Source organism: Podarcis tiliguerta (genome assembly GCF_965153285.1).
Source record: "Podarcis tiliguerta genome assembly, chromosome: Z".
NCBI lineage: Eukaryota > Metazoa > Chordata > Lepidosauria > Squamata > Lacertidae > Podarcis > Podarcis tiliguerta.
Window position 1 is genome coordinate 31670039 of NC_139553.1, and position 16242 is coordinate 31686280.

The window sequence follows — 16242 nt, forward strand, 5'->3', positions numbered from 1 at the left end:
CCTTCACCCGAAGATCACAAAGTGGTTGCAAAAGTATTGTATTGTATTGTATTTTTATTTTATTCATTCATTCATTCATTCATTCATTTAAAAAGGGTCCTTTAGGAGCTGCTTGTTTCTGTTTCTTAATTCTCCCTCTGGCTGAGGAAAAACTAACTAGCCGGTCGTTCCTTCGCCTGACGATTTAAATCTCGGGGACGGGGCGGGGCGAGCGGAGGGGGCGGAGCTTGGCACCGGCGGGCCCCTCACACCCACCCCAATGGGCGTGGCCGCGCAATTTCCGCTCTGATCGGCAGCATTGTCCCGGAGCTCTGACCTCTTTTGCCATGGCGCTCTCTCGCGCAGAGCGCTGCGTCGTGCTCGTGCTGCGCTTCCTCTCGGGAGCCCTCCTCGCGCTGCTCAGCCTGGCGGCGCGCGCCTCAGCCCTCCGCTCCCCACTGAGGGCGCCGGCGGCGGTGGCGGCTGCTGCTTCTTCTTCTCCTCCTGGCCCCAGCAGAGCCCGCTCCGTCCCGCCGCCGGAACACCCATTGCTGTTGCTGTCCGCAGTGGAGCTGGCGCGGCGGATCCGCCGCAGGGAGGTAAGGGCCCGGACAGCCCGTCTCTGAGTTAGATAGATAGATAGGTAGAGAGAGAGAGAGAGAGAGATGTGGGAGGGGATCGCCCCGCAAGGGCTGCTGGGTACTGTAGTTTTGCTAGGAGGGGGGTCTACTCTAAGGCAAAGCTTGGGGATTCCTAGCCCTTCGCGAATGCCCCATGTTCCTAGACCACCTAGGCTTCCATATATCCTACCTTGACTCTGAGGATCTGCTTATGAAGTTGTGCCACAAAATCCAGTGTGGAATATTTAGTGGAAGTCCTCTGTTCCAAGGTAGCAGGGGCATGTCGGCTCCCACAGCCTTGGTGCTCCCTTTTTAATTTCTTTGCAGCTTGTTTGTGGAGTATGGAATCTAGATCTGGCGTGGGAGATTCTTGGCCTAGGCACAAGGGGTGAACCTTTCAGAATAAATCAACTTAACATGAATCCCAGGATCTTTGTATGTAGAATCAAAGTCCACGTAGTTCTATTAGATATGCCACCTGCTTTCAAGGAAAAAACAAATTTATCGCGAGAATGTGAGCAATGTTCCCTTTAGTTAAAGGAAAGAGGCAGTACTCTTTAATAGTACTTTTACTATTAAAAGTACCACTTTTACAACCAGAATGGTGAAGGCAGATAGTATTGGGCACCCAAAAGGTGGAGGGAGCAGAATTGCACCTGTTGCCATTATGTGACAGTAGCAGGATCGGCAGAAGAGCCATAGGATTCTGCGGTGGCTCAGCCCCACCCCTGAAGCACCTGTTTCAGAGATTTCTGCTGGTGGGGACGCCACTAGTGGTTGATTCTGCTCACTATTTGGATGGGTGCATTGGGGTGCTCTTTTGCTGGCAGCGCTTCCACACTGATGGTTGGAGCTTCCCTGGTTGCAAAAGCCTTTAAAATGTCATTTCTGGCCCCATTCAAACTCCCTTCAGCACAGGGATTCGGGGATTTGGATTGCTCAGTTAGTCATCCATGGTAGTAGTCTACTGACTCCAAACATGTAGCTTTCATGTGGGAAAGACCAAGAGCTGGGGGTTGGAGGGTGGGAGAGAGAAATCCAGCTCCTAAAAATGCAATATCTGAAACTTTTCTAATTCTTCAGATGGTTTGGTAAGCCACTATCTCTGCAGGATTAAAGTTCATTTGCTGAACATTATACCCATTTGATAAGGGTCTTGCCTGCCTTCAGTTTACCCACTAAATAAATGTTTGAAAGAAATCCCACCAAATGCAAAGCCTGCCATGCTCTTGCTGTTTACCTTTTGCCCACTTTTCTGTGGAAGATACAAATAATTTTGCAATGAGCCCTGCTGGTGTTCATGATGAAATAAATTTGGATTGGTTCCACTTGAATACTTTTCACTGGGGTTGTTGTTGTAACTGCACATCATAGAATTATCCTAACAATTCTGAAATAGCCAAAAGCATCTGGAGAAGAGTAATAGAACATCCTGTTCTTAGTTTTAATTTTTGTTTTGCATATTAATGCAAATCATTATTAGGGATAGAGAGTTGCTAGACCACAATGATGCTGGCTTCCTTGCTTTGTCCACCTGTATTACCGATTTTTAGGTTGGGTGGGCGAGTGACAAACCAGCCTGGTCACCTGGAGGCAATTTTTACTCTCAGCAAGTTACTATTTGAAAATCTAGAATTAAGAAGGTAATCAACTGTACCACCGTTGATGCTGATGTCCCCTCACCTCCAGTTCTAAATGCACCTGTTGCATGAGTGAATTCAAATTTGTTTCATCAACACTTGCTTCTAAACTAAGGTTACCAGTTGTCCCCATTTCCCGGAGACAGTCCCCGGGTTTACGAATAAGTCCCCATACAAAATCCATTGAAGTTGAAAAATGTCCCCAGATTCATTGAAAAAAATCTGGTAACCTTATTCTAAACAAGCATCACACTGTTCTGCTTTGCGTTAGGGCAAGAGATTGGTATTGAGAATCTCGTCGCCTGCCCCTCCCTTCCTTAAAGGAATGTGGTTTTTTCCAGTGACTTGCTTGGTGTGTATTGTAAAGAGGTTTGGAATCTTAGGAGAAATCTTGTGTACATTCTCATTTAGAAGATTTTCAAATAAGCCTCCAAGCACTGTTCAGATTATAACTTGTCCAAAACCTGTAGAGGTTACCGTGGCATAGACTTTTGACACAGGCAAATAACATACAGTAATTGTCTTCCATGGTTATACAGGAAAGTGGGCTCATTTCAGTCCTTACATTCTGTTGTGCATCTTTCATAGGGGCGGGGAAACTTTGTGTTATCATCACATGTTGCTGAACTGCAGCTCCCATCGTTCCCAGCCATTGACCATGCTTTCTAGGGCTTGTGGGAATTATAGTCTGGCAACATCTGGAGGTTTCCCATGTTCTCCCCCATATCTCCAACTCTTTCTTAACCTCTTTCCACAATTTAATATACCGTATTTTTCCTTCTATAAGATGCCCCCATGTATAAGAAAACCCCTATTTTGGGGGACTCAGATTTAAGAAAATGGGAGGAGACGGCCCCGTGTATAAGAGCCCCCTAATTTTTGACATTATTTTTAAGGGGGAAAACCTAGTCTTATACACGGAAAAATACAGTAATTATTTTCAAATAGGTTAAGATTTCTTAAAGGTAAGGTAAAGGGACCCCTGACCATTACGTCCAGTCGTGACCGACTCTCGGGTTGCGGCACTCATCTCGCTTTATTGGCTGAGGGAGCCGGCGTACAGCTTCCGGGTCATGTGGCCAGCATGACTAAGCTTCTTCTGGCGAACCAGAGCAGTGCACAGAAATGCCGTTTACCTTCCTGCCGGAGCAGTACCTATTTATCTAATTGCACTTGACGTGCTTTCGAACTGCTAGGTTGGCAGGAGCAGGGACTGAGCAATGAGACCTCACCCCGTTGCGGGGATTCAAATCACCGACCTTCTGATCAGCAAGTCCTAGGCTCTGTGGTTTAACTCACAGCGCCACTCGCGTCCCAATAAGATTTCTTACTGTCAGCCAAATTCCCAAATACAACTTTTTGCCTATTTTTAAACTAGACATCCTTTCTAAAAAATTTTTTTTGACTTCTCATCCATGTTTTTGACCAACATTTTGGTTTTATCTGAGCTTATTTTGAAACCTACCACTTCTCCAAACCTTTTAATTTCTTCTAATGTTTTGGGAACACTCTCCAAAGGTTGTTCTCGTGTCAGCACCACATTGTCAGCAAATGCCCTTAATTTATAGTCTCTATGTCCCACCTCAATACCTTTAATATTCAATGAACATTTAAAGCACATTACCTCCCTCAAATAATACCTGTGGGAAACTATTTTGTTAAGGGTGCTGGGAGTTGTAGCTCAGTGTGGGTAAAATGCAGTTCTGAGTGTTCTTTGAGGGCAAACATGCATGTTAAATGTAGGCACATTCCCAGATGGCAAGGGAAATAATTTGTAATAGTGAGCATGAGCTAAATTCTGCCTCTTTCTGAAATCCGTTGTTATCAGCGGCTTCCCTCACATTGCTGCGCACACCCAATGGTTAATGATAAACTTATTTATCACTTATTTTATTGCATGTATATTACACCACTTTCCCAAGGAACTCAGACATACTGTGCATGGGCTTTTCCAATTTTCCCCTACTCAACAAATATTGTGAGGTGAGTGAGGCTAAAATACAGCAACTGACTGAAGGCTTCCTTACATGGCCATGTGGAGAGCTTCCTTTCTCAGAGATAGTGTACCACTGACAAGGACGTTTCTGGCAAGTAATAGCAGGGAGTGTGCGATGGATGTTTTGCCTTGCTTGTGAGCTTCACAGAAACATATGTAAACCATTTTGTGAAGCTGGGTTATTTTGACCTTTGGTCTGATCCATTAAAGTTCATAGCTGCCCAGAGTGGCTTGAGCAGCATATAAAGAATGAATCATCATCATCATTATTAAATTATTATAGAATATTCGAACCTTCCTTTCCTTGCTCCAAGCCCAGCATTCTATCCATGACACGGTGCTAATTGCTAATGAAACAGAACACAATGCTCAGTACATACGATCATTAGATCTCTGAAAGTTAGCCAGATTGCAGCAATCTTTTGAGCACTTTTTATTCCTTGCAGGTGAAATGTATTGATGTTATTGAAACATACATTGGGAGGATCAAAGAAGTCAACCCGTTGATCAATGCGGTTGTAAAAGACAGGTGAGTGATGGAATTTATACTTTCTGTTTCAACATATTTCTACTTCTGACAGGAAAAAGGGCAGGCAGATGTGGTCCTCCGCTAGAGATTCTCTGTTGCCTCACACGTTGACCTACTTTGTGTCAATACAGTTCCTGAAGAATTCTTCCAAGCGTTCACATAGTTATGATTTGCAACACAATCATAGCAAAAGTAACTAGTTTGTAGCTTCTCCGAATCCAAACAAAGGGAGCTCTGCTCATTCTCAGAAGTACTTGTCCTTTCTGAACCTTTCGCTGACCTTGGGCATCTTGTATTCAGACTAAGAACATGAGAGCTGGCCTACTGGATGGGTGGGGCAGGCAGGTGGGGTTAAGTTTCATCTCACCTAGTACTCTGTCTCCCAACAGCGGCTGATCAGATGCCCCCTGGAAGACTCACAAGCAGGGGCATGGTGGAGAAAGGTGATGTGATAGGTGGCCCATCTCACAGGGTGGGACAAAGCAGCACCCAGCAATAACGAGCCTCCCACTCACCAACCTTCCTGCAGGGATCTGCATTGCCAATGCATTCTCTGGAATCTTTGGACCCCCATCATGCCTATCAGCTAATGTCATCCTTTGCTGGTGGGCATGTGGCTGTAGTTTGGAGAGATGGTCTAATGTGTCAGACCCCCTGTAGACCACGACTGGCTGCAAGGTGGAGATTCTCTGTCCCTGTTGTATACCATCATGTTCTTTAAGGATTTTTAAAAAGCCGCTTGACCATTTGTCCTCGCTCCCAGGTAGGAAATAGCAAGGGGCTGCATACCTGAGGGGAAACCTGGAGACAGAACCCTGTTTTGTTTATCCGAGGTCAAGAACCTCTTTGCCGTTAAGCAAATATTTCTAGAGAAGTTGCAAAGCTGTGGTGATCACAAAGCGAAACAAAAATAAAAAACAGCAACATTTAGACTTGTTTCCTCTAGGCTCCCTCTGAAGTCTTTCTCCAGCTTCACCTTTGGCTGTGGCTCCAGAGATGGAACTTGGGAGGAGCAATAGGTGTGGGACAAAATGAGCATCATAGGAAGACCAGTTAGGTTCCAGGCTCTAGAGATTGACGGGTTTTCTCTTATTTCCTCTGGCTCTTACCCAACCATCCCTCTCAGGTTTGAGGCTGCCCTTGAGGAAGCTCATCAGGTCGACCAGCTGCTCTCTGAGGGGCAAGATGATGAAGAGACACTGAAGGAAAAGTTCCCCTTCTTGGGGGTCCCTATCACCATCAAAGAAGCCTTTGCGCTATACGGTGTGTTCTCTTGCATAACCTCCACCCACCTCTTGACCGCAGTCTGTAGTCTTCCCTCATTTAATTTATTTTATCTATTTCATAGATTTGTTTCAGTATGAATATTTTAATGGGTAACAGAGCAACCCTTAAGACGTTTTGTTTGTTGCTTTCTTAAATCGGCCTTCCTTCATTCTTTTAAAACTCTGTCGATGAGATCTTATAAAATAGTGACTGCCAAATGTATCTAAACAATGGTGCTTGAATCAGTTGAATCCTTTTTTAAAAAAATAATTTTTATTAAGTTTTCCATTTTAACAATCCAATCAGATCACATTAAATATTCCAAATTATACAAATACATATCATATAGTCCAAATATTTTGCCAAATTATAAATTTTTGTTGGAGCTTCCCAGGCTTCAAGTTTAGTGGGGTCCAATCATCTTATGTTTCTACTGCCTTGAGTTTCCAAAAGTTCCTTCTTTGAGTCCTCCTGTTGTTATCCTTCCTTCTTTCATGGCCTCTGAGTTATTTCCACAGGCAAGTTGAAGTGAGCAATAATATGCTTCTGTGTGAAATTTGTATGACTCTCCTTTTTTTTTTTTTTAGAGCTGGTAAGTCTATTATTTGCAGTATATCCTCACATGCTGGTGTTTATGTCGAATCAATCCAAAAGTCCTTCTCTGGTGGCAAACGCCATCTTCTCTCAGTTCCGATGAAATAAAATCTAGGCGTTCGCTCATTAATTTTCTCAGACAGGTTGCATCAAACATTAGTCTTTCCAGGGGAGATTTGCCAAATCAGACTTGAAGTACAGATATAATAACAAATTAAGAGCTCGCCTCCCCCATGACTATCTCTGCAACTCGGTCTATCCCATAATGGCGGATCCCAATTAAATAGTGCGTCACATCACTCTTCCGGAGAGTCTTTTATCTTCTTCCAAGCATTTCAAGAAACAAAGGCTTTAGTTAGTATTTGAATCAGTTGAATCCTAAGGGCATTCTTCAAAGAGTGGGCGACTCATTTAGGATTTTGAAGACAAAGGTTCAAATCCACCACTCAGCCATGATGCTCAACCTAACCCTACGTCACAGGGTAATTGTGAGGATTAATTAGGAGGTAGACATGTGCTATCTTGAACTTCTTGGAAGAAGAAGAAGGTTTCCAATTGTTGTGTGTTGGGAAAGCTATGTTATCTTACAATAGGGTGTGCTATATAAAGTGCAGCCCACGTCCTTTTCTCAGTGAGTGACATCTTTGCTAACCTTCTAGGGATTTTCCTTCATGTAGTACTGCAGACTAAGCTAATATCCAGCTGCTCTGAGGGCACCAGGTTTTAGTCTGAAACCAGCAATTCTCTGGTGTTGCTGCATCTTAGAGGGTGTGGTCCCAAACTTGTTAAACAAGATACTCCTTCTCCAGTAAAGCCAACCAATTTTTGCACTCTTAATGAGGTACCTCTGGAGTATCTAGGGATGAGATTTACTATTTGTAGTTTGCTCCCCACAAACCTATTCCTCCTTGGCTAAGCCATACCTCTCTTCACACATTCAAAACAAGTAAGATACTTCTTGGTATGAGGACTGTGTACTTGCTTGTATACTTGAGGACAGAGAGCATGCTAAAAGATCAAGGAACTGGCTAGAAAGGAGGAGGTGGGTTATAAAGCACAGAGTGAGCAAAAACCATTACTGTAATAGGTTTTGTTTTTATTTTAGTTCATTACTTACCTTTCTCCCTTCCACTGCTAAAAGGAGCATTTGCTTTCCCCAGCTGGAAAGATGATAAAGATGAGCTTTATCTCATCTACTACAGGCTGCAAATGGTTTACAGAAAATGAAAAACGCCTACCAAATAGAAGCAGAGATATCTGCTTGATTAAACATTGCTGAAATAGTGTGGTGTATCTACCATATTGCATCATTTTACAGACATTTGTGGGGCAGCTACTCCCTTGGCTCTTGGCCTCATAGCTGCCCTTTAGCACTGCTCTAGGCTATTGTGGAACCTCTGACTCTTTTTTTCCTTTTTGTGGTAGGGTTGCCCAATGCCTCTGGACTGGTTAGCCGTCGTAACATTATCTCCACATCCGATGCTTCGGTAGTGTCACGGGTAAAGCAGGCTGGCACCATCCCATTGGGTGTGACCAACTGCAGCGAGCTGTGCATGTGGTTTGAGTCGAGCAACCGGGTCTATGGTCGGACCAACAACCCATATGACCTAGAGCGCATCGTAGGAGGCAGCTCAGGTGAGTGGGCTACCTCGTTTGTGAGCACATGCTGCACTGAACAGATAAATTAGTCCTGGCTGATCAAATCTCCTGCTAGTGATTAACTGCTCATGTGATGGGGGTTTAAACAAGTGACCAGAACTCAGCAAGAATGGAGGGCAGTTGGGAAAACGTTGCTTATTTTTGACTTTGATACAGCATAGAAGTAGGGTTGTATAGGGATTGGGGACTGGAAAGCCACCTATAATAGTTTGCAAGTTAGGTGTGCCAGTGATGCTTCTATTTTGTTGGATCTGCAAGTATTTGAGATAAGTACTGAGTAGCAAGACAATCCCTGGGGAAAAAATCTGATTAGCCCACTCTGTTTCTCCATGTGTATTTCGGTCTCCCAGAGCAGATTTTGTGAGTGGCAAGTGCGGGGTTACTCAGATATGTCTGTGGTCCAGTGCCAGTCTTTCCTTTGTTTCCTTTCCAGGAGGAGAAGGCTGCATCCTGGCAGCTGCTGGTTCTGTGATCGGTGTGGGCTCGGATATTGGGGGCAGTATCCGTATGCCAGCTTTCTTCAATGGCGTCTTTGGACACAAGCCCACCACTGGTACAAAATGCCCATTTCTCATTGCTTCTTTTTCCACCAAGTTAACTAAAAGAAAGGACAGAAAGGACAGTTGTAGGTTGTCTTGATGAAGAATTAGGGTTTATTTCCTTTGGAAGGTCAACTGGACCTTAAGGTAAAAGCCTTTGGGAATTTGGACATCCAGTTCAGAAGGAGAGTCAGCTACTGTTCCTGAAGGCCTGGCTGTTTTGGCTACACAAATTGGTATCTCAGTACAGTAAAACCTCGTGTTATGGACGGGATCCGTTCCGGAGGCCCATCTGTAACATGGAACTGATGCATGGCAAAGTGCCACATTTGCACACTTGGAAGTAACCCATTCCAGTACTTCTGGGTTGCCATGGGATGCAACATGAAAACACATAACCTGAAGCGGACGCAGCTTGAGGTATGACTGTAGTGGAAGCAGCAAGTCCAAATCTGGCCTGCAGGTTCACAGACTAATACAGTGGTGCCTCGCAAGACGAAATTAATTCGTTCCGCGAGTCTCTTCGTCTAGCGGTTTTTTCGTCTTGCGAAGCAACCCTATTAGCGGATTAGCGCTATTAGCTGTTTAGCTTAAGCCCTTAAAGTCTTAAGGGATTAGCAGATTAGCTGCTAAAAGGCTATTAGTGGTTTAGCGGCTTAGAAAAAGGGGGTGGGGAGCGGAAAAAAATCTCAAGACTCGCAAGACATTTTCGTCTTGCGAAGCAAGCCCATAGGGAAATTCGTCCTGCGAAGGGCATCGAAAAACGGAAAACCCTTTCGTCTAGCGGGTTTTCCGTCTTGCGAGGCATTCGCCTTGCAGGGTACCACTGTACAAAAGCAATGGGAGGAGGGAAGAGAGCAAGACTTGCAACACTTGCTCCTTCTTTGGCCAGAGGATGGGGCCAGGATACTTTATCCCTGTTGCCATAATGTTCATTGTGTGGAACAGAAGGTGGACCCGAGTGTGCCTTCTTCAGTTCTGCAGTCTCAAGGTAACTGGCAGTAGCAGTGTCCTTTCTGTCAGAAAACTGATTAGGGTTCTGGTTTGGACCTAAACTAGCCTTGAATACAGTGCTCTATGTATGGGAGAGGTGGCATATGAACCCAACCCTGTCACTAAACTAAAACGATGTGGTTTGTCATGCAAAGCTAAACTCGGTGTGTTCGTCTAGGTGTGGTTCCCAATGACGGCCAATTCCCTAATGCTGTGGGCATTCGGACAAAGTTCCTGTGCACTGGCCCAATGTGCCGTTTTGCAGAGGACCTGGAACCCCTGTTGAGGGTCATGGCTGGGTCAGGCGTTACAAAGTAAGTGGTTCTTATTACTTTTGCATAAAGTGAATCCTAGTCTGCTAGGAAGTGCAAATGTGTTTGGCACCTGTCATTATTGTCACCGGCTGTCTTTGCCCCTGACGGTAGAGATCTGCACCGTGAGGGACAGGGCTAACTAAGGCAGAGGTCGGTATACACCCCCCCTTCACAACACCATGTAGGAAAGCCGATTTAACTGGCCATTGAATCTTATTTCCACACTGGCTGTGGGACAGCATCCATCAGTGCGCCTCTGGGCACCAGGCTTGCTTCAGGGGTGCAGCATTGGCTGCATAGCTCACCTGACTCTGTTATCCATTACTTTGCTCTACTCTGTAGCCTCTATCATCCTCTGCCTTGGTCTGCCTAATGGAGGACAGTATCCCCACTGGTCTGGCACCTTCTGTTGCTGTGGCATTTTTTTACCAAGAGTTGATTATAAGAACTTGGTGTACATCAAGGAGCTAGTCCACTCTGCCGACTTGAACTGAGGATGGGACCAAAGTGCTCCTCGCTTCTGACTTGTGGCCATCTTATTCCTTCCTATTCAGGTTGAAGCTGGATGAAAAAGTATCTCTGAAGAATGTGAAATTCTACTCCATGGAGCATGACGGAGGTTCTGTCTTTGTTTCCCCAGTGGACAAAGAGCTTCTTCAGGCTCATCGGAACGTAAGAGGAAACTGCATCTGGTAGCTTTAAAACTTGAGGGCCATCACAGTTATCAGGGAGTTTAGGTAGGCGTTTGGTAAATGGCAGCTGAGTCAGCCTGTGCAAATTTGCCTGTGCATACCTTCATGTGCCCCAGTGTACCTGGGCACTGTTTTTGTCAGATTCATGCACAGGTCCGTAGCTCAGTGGTAAGAGTATATCCTTTGCATGCAGAAGCCCCCTGCTCCATTCGGTTCCCAGCATCTCCAGATAGGAAACAATCCCTTCTTTAAACCTTGGCTGTATATCTACTGGCTGTGTTGTATTTATTATTAATAATAATTAAATGCATTTTTATAGGGAAAAAAGTCTCAGTTCAACTTGCAGCAAGATTATGAATACAAAGATAGCATAAAATAACCCCAAAGCAGTGCAATTATCTTGAAGTAGGATTGCCAAATCAAAATGGGAAATGTAAGGGCTACTGTGGAGCTTTGATAGCTAAGCTTAGGGTACATTTACATAATGTTCTGGTGAGCTGTGGAAGTCTTGAAGCTGGAGTGTAGGGAGCAACCCCTATGTTCACTAGCGGTTGCAGTGAAAGTACCAAAGATTAAGGAGAACCACTCTCTATCCTTCTCTGTGTGTGAGAGAATTCACACATGCAGACCATCTTCACCCTCTGATTACAACTGAGTGATGTATGCACATACTTGAAAAAAGTTGTTGCATAGCAAAGTCCACAGACACAGTCTTCCTATCATGTTGCCTGAAGCAGAGTGGAGCTCCTCAGAAGTTCAGACGTCCATCTGTGAATGTCCAGGTGTTACCAGTCCTCCTAACTCTGATGTAGTGGTGATAATATTGTTTTGGTGTACTGTATCTGTGTGGAATGAGAAGAATCCTATATTTTTCTTAAATGCTCTTTGGCCCCCAGGCTTTCAATTCCTCCTTTAATTACTGTTTACTCAATGGCTGTTATTTTCTCTCTTATGTTTTCAAGGTGGTAAAGCACCTGGAGGCTGACCTGGGTGTTCAAGTTCAGCCTGTGAATATTCACAAAATGAAGTATTCCTTCCAGATCTGGTCTGTCATGATGTCTTCCAAGGACAGTGATGGGCAGGTATGTAAAATGCAAACCAGGGCGTAAGCCTACCTGTGACAGGGGAAGAACAGCAGCGATGGACAAATTGTCTTTCAGGGATGCTGATCTTCATATGGAGGTTTCCGTGCACATACATTGTTCTCTAGAGCATGGTTCTAAAAAGTACTTAGTTAGTCCTTCCCATGGACCCCAAACTCTACTATATGTTTAAAGCAGTACCAAGCTACCTTAAGCAATTATGGTTTCCCTCAAAGAATTCTGGGAACTGTAGTTTGTTAAGAGATTTGCTAGGAGATCCTTATTTCCCTCCCAGAGCTACTATTACCAGAATTCCCTGGAAAGAGGGATTGTTTTGTTTTGTTTTTTTAAAAAATAATTTTTATTTGATTTTACAAGTATAAAATTGTAACAGTACAAAATACATAACAATATTTAGAGATTCTTCCAAATCTCTGGATTTCCCATCTTCCCCTCCATGGGTCCTATTATCAACTGCATATTATTTAATCATCCAAATTTTATATCTCTCAATTTTTGTCCATAATACTTTCTACATTACAAGTGTTATTGTAATCCTGCTGACATTTTCATCTGCTTACAGTGGTCCCTTAGGTAGATTGTAAATTTTCCCCATTCTTTGAGCTTTCCGGTCAGTTTCATCATTTTGGCATAATCCAACAGCTTAGTTTGCCATTCTTCTCTGGTAGGGACTTTATAGTCTTTCAATCTAGAAGAGGGATTGATTGTTAAACCAGTCTGGCAATTGTAGCTCTGCGAGGAGAATAGGGGTCTCTGAACAATGCTCAACAACCTTGGCAAACTACACTTTGCAAGATTCTTTGGGAGATGCCGTACCATGACTGTTCAAGGTGACGTCGTCTTTTAAACGTCTGGTGCAGTTGGGACCCATGCCTGCTCCCATAGCTCTTGCTCCACTATGAAAGATTTATTTATTTGTCATTGTACAGTGGTACCTCGCAAGACGAATGCCTCGCAAGACGAAAAACTCGCAAGACGAAAGAGTTTTTCATTTTCTGAGTTGCTTCGCAAGACGGATTTCCCTATGGGCTTGCTTCGCAAGATGAAAACGTCTTGTGCCTTTTTCTTAAAACCGTCAATGCATTCCTATGGGAAACCGTCAATGCATTTCCTATGGGAAACTGTGCTTCGCAAGACGAAAAAATTCACAAGATGAAAAAACTCGCAGAACGAATAATTTCGTCTTGCGAGGCACCACTGTACCTTGTAAAATTGAGAGAGGAGGTTTGGTACAGGCTGCAAACCATGCTTAAAATATACTAGTTTAAAAAGCTAGAAGCAGAAAACGTTACGGAATTCTCTTCGTCCTTGCTTCTCCATTCATATTCATATTACAGCAAACAGAAACCTTCACAGAGCTTCTTGGGGATCATGGAAAGCCAGTGTGGCCGTCATGGGAGCTGCTGAAGTGGATGATAGGGATGTCTTCGCACACCATCCCAGCCATTGGTAACGTCCTGTTTTCAAATTTAAGAGTTTAATTCTAAAATAGCTGCACTTCTTTGATGTGCTAGTTCTATCCAGGTTGTTTGGCAATTTCCTGGTAACTAAATATGGAGTGCTGGCAAAGAAATGTATATACCGTATTTTTCGCCCTATAGGATGCACTTTTCCCCCTCCAAAAATGAAGGGGAAATGTGTGTGCGTCCTATGGGGCGAATGCAGGCTTTCGCTGAAGCCTGGAGAGCGAGAGGCATCGGTGCGCACCGACCCCTCTCGCTCTCCAGGCTTCAGGAGAGCGCCACCGCCAGCCCCACAAACTGGGGGGGGAGAAGCCTGACTTGGTTAGAAGGCTGGCGGGGGGGAGAAGCCTGCTCCTCCCCGTCGCCAGCCTCGCAAACTCGGGGGACAGCGGGAGAGGCACAGCTGAATGTCTGCTGGACTCCAACAACATATGGAGAGTGCCATGTTGACTAAGGAGTCTGGCGATCCTCAACTCATCCAGTACCATGGAAGTTTGGGAGTGAAAGGCAGCAACTGAAAGAGTTGTTTTCAAATGCTTGTGTACCTGCTCTTGGTGCTAAGGGATGATGGGAGTTGTGGTCCAGCAATATCTGTAGGGCATCACATCAGCTACCCCTGTTCTAGTATATCATGTTATATATGATGCAGCCTTTTGCAGTGACTGCTGTTTGTCTTTGACCTACCTGCATCTCTGTGCTCTTTAGCACTAGGATTAACCGAGAAGGTGGTGAAATACAGTCCCAAAGTGAACGCTAAGCTAGCAAGCATGGCACAGAGTCTGCAGACCGAGATGGTGAATCTACTGGGAAGTGATGGTATCCTCTTATATCCTTCACACCCTGTAGTTGCTCCCAAGCACCATACTCCTCTGGGGATGCCTTTCAATTTTGCCTACACGGGTAAGGAGTTCCTATTTTGCATATGCATGTATTACTCATGTACATTCTTTCAGTGCATATGATGCTTTGCAGAGTACAAGATGTCAGACAGGTCACTGCCTTAAGGAGCTTAGAATGTAAAAATTCAACACAGGAAAAGGAGAGGAAGCAGGAGACCAGGAGAAAAAGGGAAGCAGCATACAGTAATTGTATTTCACCATTTGGGTGAATATGGTTTTCTTTGCCTGTGTACATGCTCATGTGCACCCACCGAACAGGACATAGCATATGATACAGCCATATGTGTGCAGTACATGGGTATGTACTATACAATTCCACAGTACTGCTACCTCCAAACTAGGTTATACTACTTTTCCATGGGATTATGTTGACCTCCTGATTCTGGGAAGTCCCTGGGTATGGAGCAAACTGTACTTTGTTTATTAGGGGCCTCTGTGACATATTGTGTTTCATTAGCCAGTGCAGAACCCCTTGCTTTATTCTTGCACTTAAAACCAGTATGATAAATTCCAAATTCTCATGGAATGTTTCTAGATAGCAGCGAAACAAAATGTCTTGGATTCTAGTTCGTTTGTTGCAAAGAAGTGCTTTGAGTCCCTAATTCCTTTCACTCTCTCTTCCCCTTTTAGCCATCTTCAACATACTGGGCTTACCAGTGACCCAGTGCCCGCTGGGCTTGAGCAAGGAAGGCCTCCCCTTGGGCATCCAGGTGGTGGCAGGACCCTACAATGACCACTTGACTCTGGCCATGGCACAATACTTGGAGAAGGCATTCGGAGGATGGGTTCTCCCTGGTACATCCTAGCGTGTGTTGCCCGAGTCCTGGTGATAGCAGAAACACGAAGAGTGCCCCACCTGTAGCAGCCGGCAGCTGCATCTGATATTGGAGGAGCTCTGATGCCTGTCCCCCCTGTACGCACTTGCAACCCAGGGGGACTTAATTCCCTCCCACAGGGCCAAAGCTGATAGAGAGTCCAGCTGCACCTTTAGCTTTCTTCTTTTCTCATTACAAAATTACTTGAGAAGTTTAGGCAATAGGATGCTCTCTCCTTTCTCAGGGAAATCGGGGGTTTTGGGGAGGGGGGAGAGGGTTCTGACAGGACAATCATATTGTGAGATATGGGAGAGGGTTTTCTGTCCCTGACTGTGGTGTTAGTAGTATAGGGCTCCTGGTCCCTTACTTAACGCGGTTTTTCTTTGCTGCTTTCAAGGCCAGGCCAAGGGCATCTGTAATATTTATCTGTGCTGGAGACTAGTTCCCCTACTTGAAAATGTATTTGGGAAATTGGGGTCCCCCAGCTTCCCACAATTTGCACAGAACACTGAGAACAGTGCTGGAGAAGGAGTTGTTGACTCCTCACTAAGTTGGACTTGGGAGTTCCCAGCCATGGCTCATGGTGGAAGACGACGAGGGCAGGTTTTTAATTTCTTGGAAGGCACACCTTAGTAAATCTGGGACTGTTCAAATGAACGTGATGGAACATGTGATGGATCAAGTGTTTTCCCACACACATTCCTCTTCTGAGCCTGTGGGGCCATGTCTTGTGGATGTGAGGTTCTAAATCCTGCTTTGTATGTCTCTTTTTCATGATGTTGATAAATCCGTACGTTACTCTATGCACCTTTTGACTGGGTACACTGAAAAACAGTGCTGTTGGCCAGTTCCCATGGACCAAACAAAATGAAATGTATGTCATTTGCACCAAAGAGAATATAATGATATAGTACTTTAGGTCTGTGGTTCAGTTTCTTCTCTTGAACTCTCCTTTTCTTCAAACCGAATCTAACACTGTTAGCCATTGTCAATAAGGAGCCAAAATGTGCTTGGATCGCAGTGCTGATGGTATATGACATAATTAAGTATAGTTGTACCTTGGTTTTCAAACAGCTTACTTCTCGAAAGTTTTGGTTCCCGAATGCCACAAACATGGGTGTGACTGTTCCGTTTGTGAACT

General features: G+C 44.6%; 1 protein-coding gene across 1 annotated transcript; it reads left to right on the plus strand.

Moving 5' to 3' along the window:
• Nucleotides 1-252: 252 nt before the first annotated feature.
• FAAH2 (fatty acid amide hydrolase 2) lies at nucleotides 253-16019 on the plus strand. The gene is made up of 11 exons (XM_083424241.1): nucleotides 253-578; nucleotides 4682-4764; nucleotides 5891-6027; nucleotides 8050-8259; nucleotides 8717-8836; nucleotides 9994-10129; nucleotides 10684-10801; nucleotides 11784-11903; nucleotides 13262-13373; nucleotides 14093-14287; nucleotides 14917-16019. Exons 1-11 carry the CDS (start codon nucleotides 327-329, stop codon nucleotides 15090-15092), a joined length of 1659 nt encoding a protein of 552 aa, XP_083280367.1. The 5' UTR covers nucleotides 253-326; the 3' UTR covers nucleotides 15093-16019.
• Nucleotides 16020-16242: the final 223 nt, after the last annotated feature.

Bases quoted from the DNA above. Each gene is read 5' to 3' on its own strand.
- FAAH2 (XM_083424241.1), top strand. From the start codon at position 327: ATGGCGCTCTCTCGCGCAGAGCGCTGCGTCGTGCTCGTGCTGCGCTTC. The intron at 579-4,681 runs GTAAGGGCCCGG...TATTCCTTGCAG, and splicing joins GGCGGATCCGCCGCAGGGAG to GTGAAATGTATTGATGTTAT. The intron at 8,837-9,993 runs GTACAAAATGCC...GTGTTCGTCTAG, and splicing joins TGGACACAAGCCCACCACTG to GTGTGGTTCCCAATGACGGC.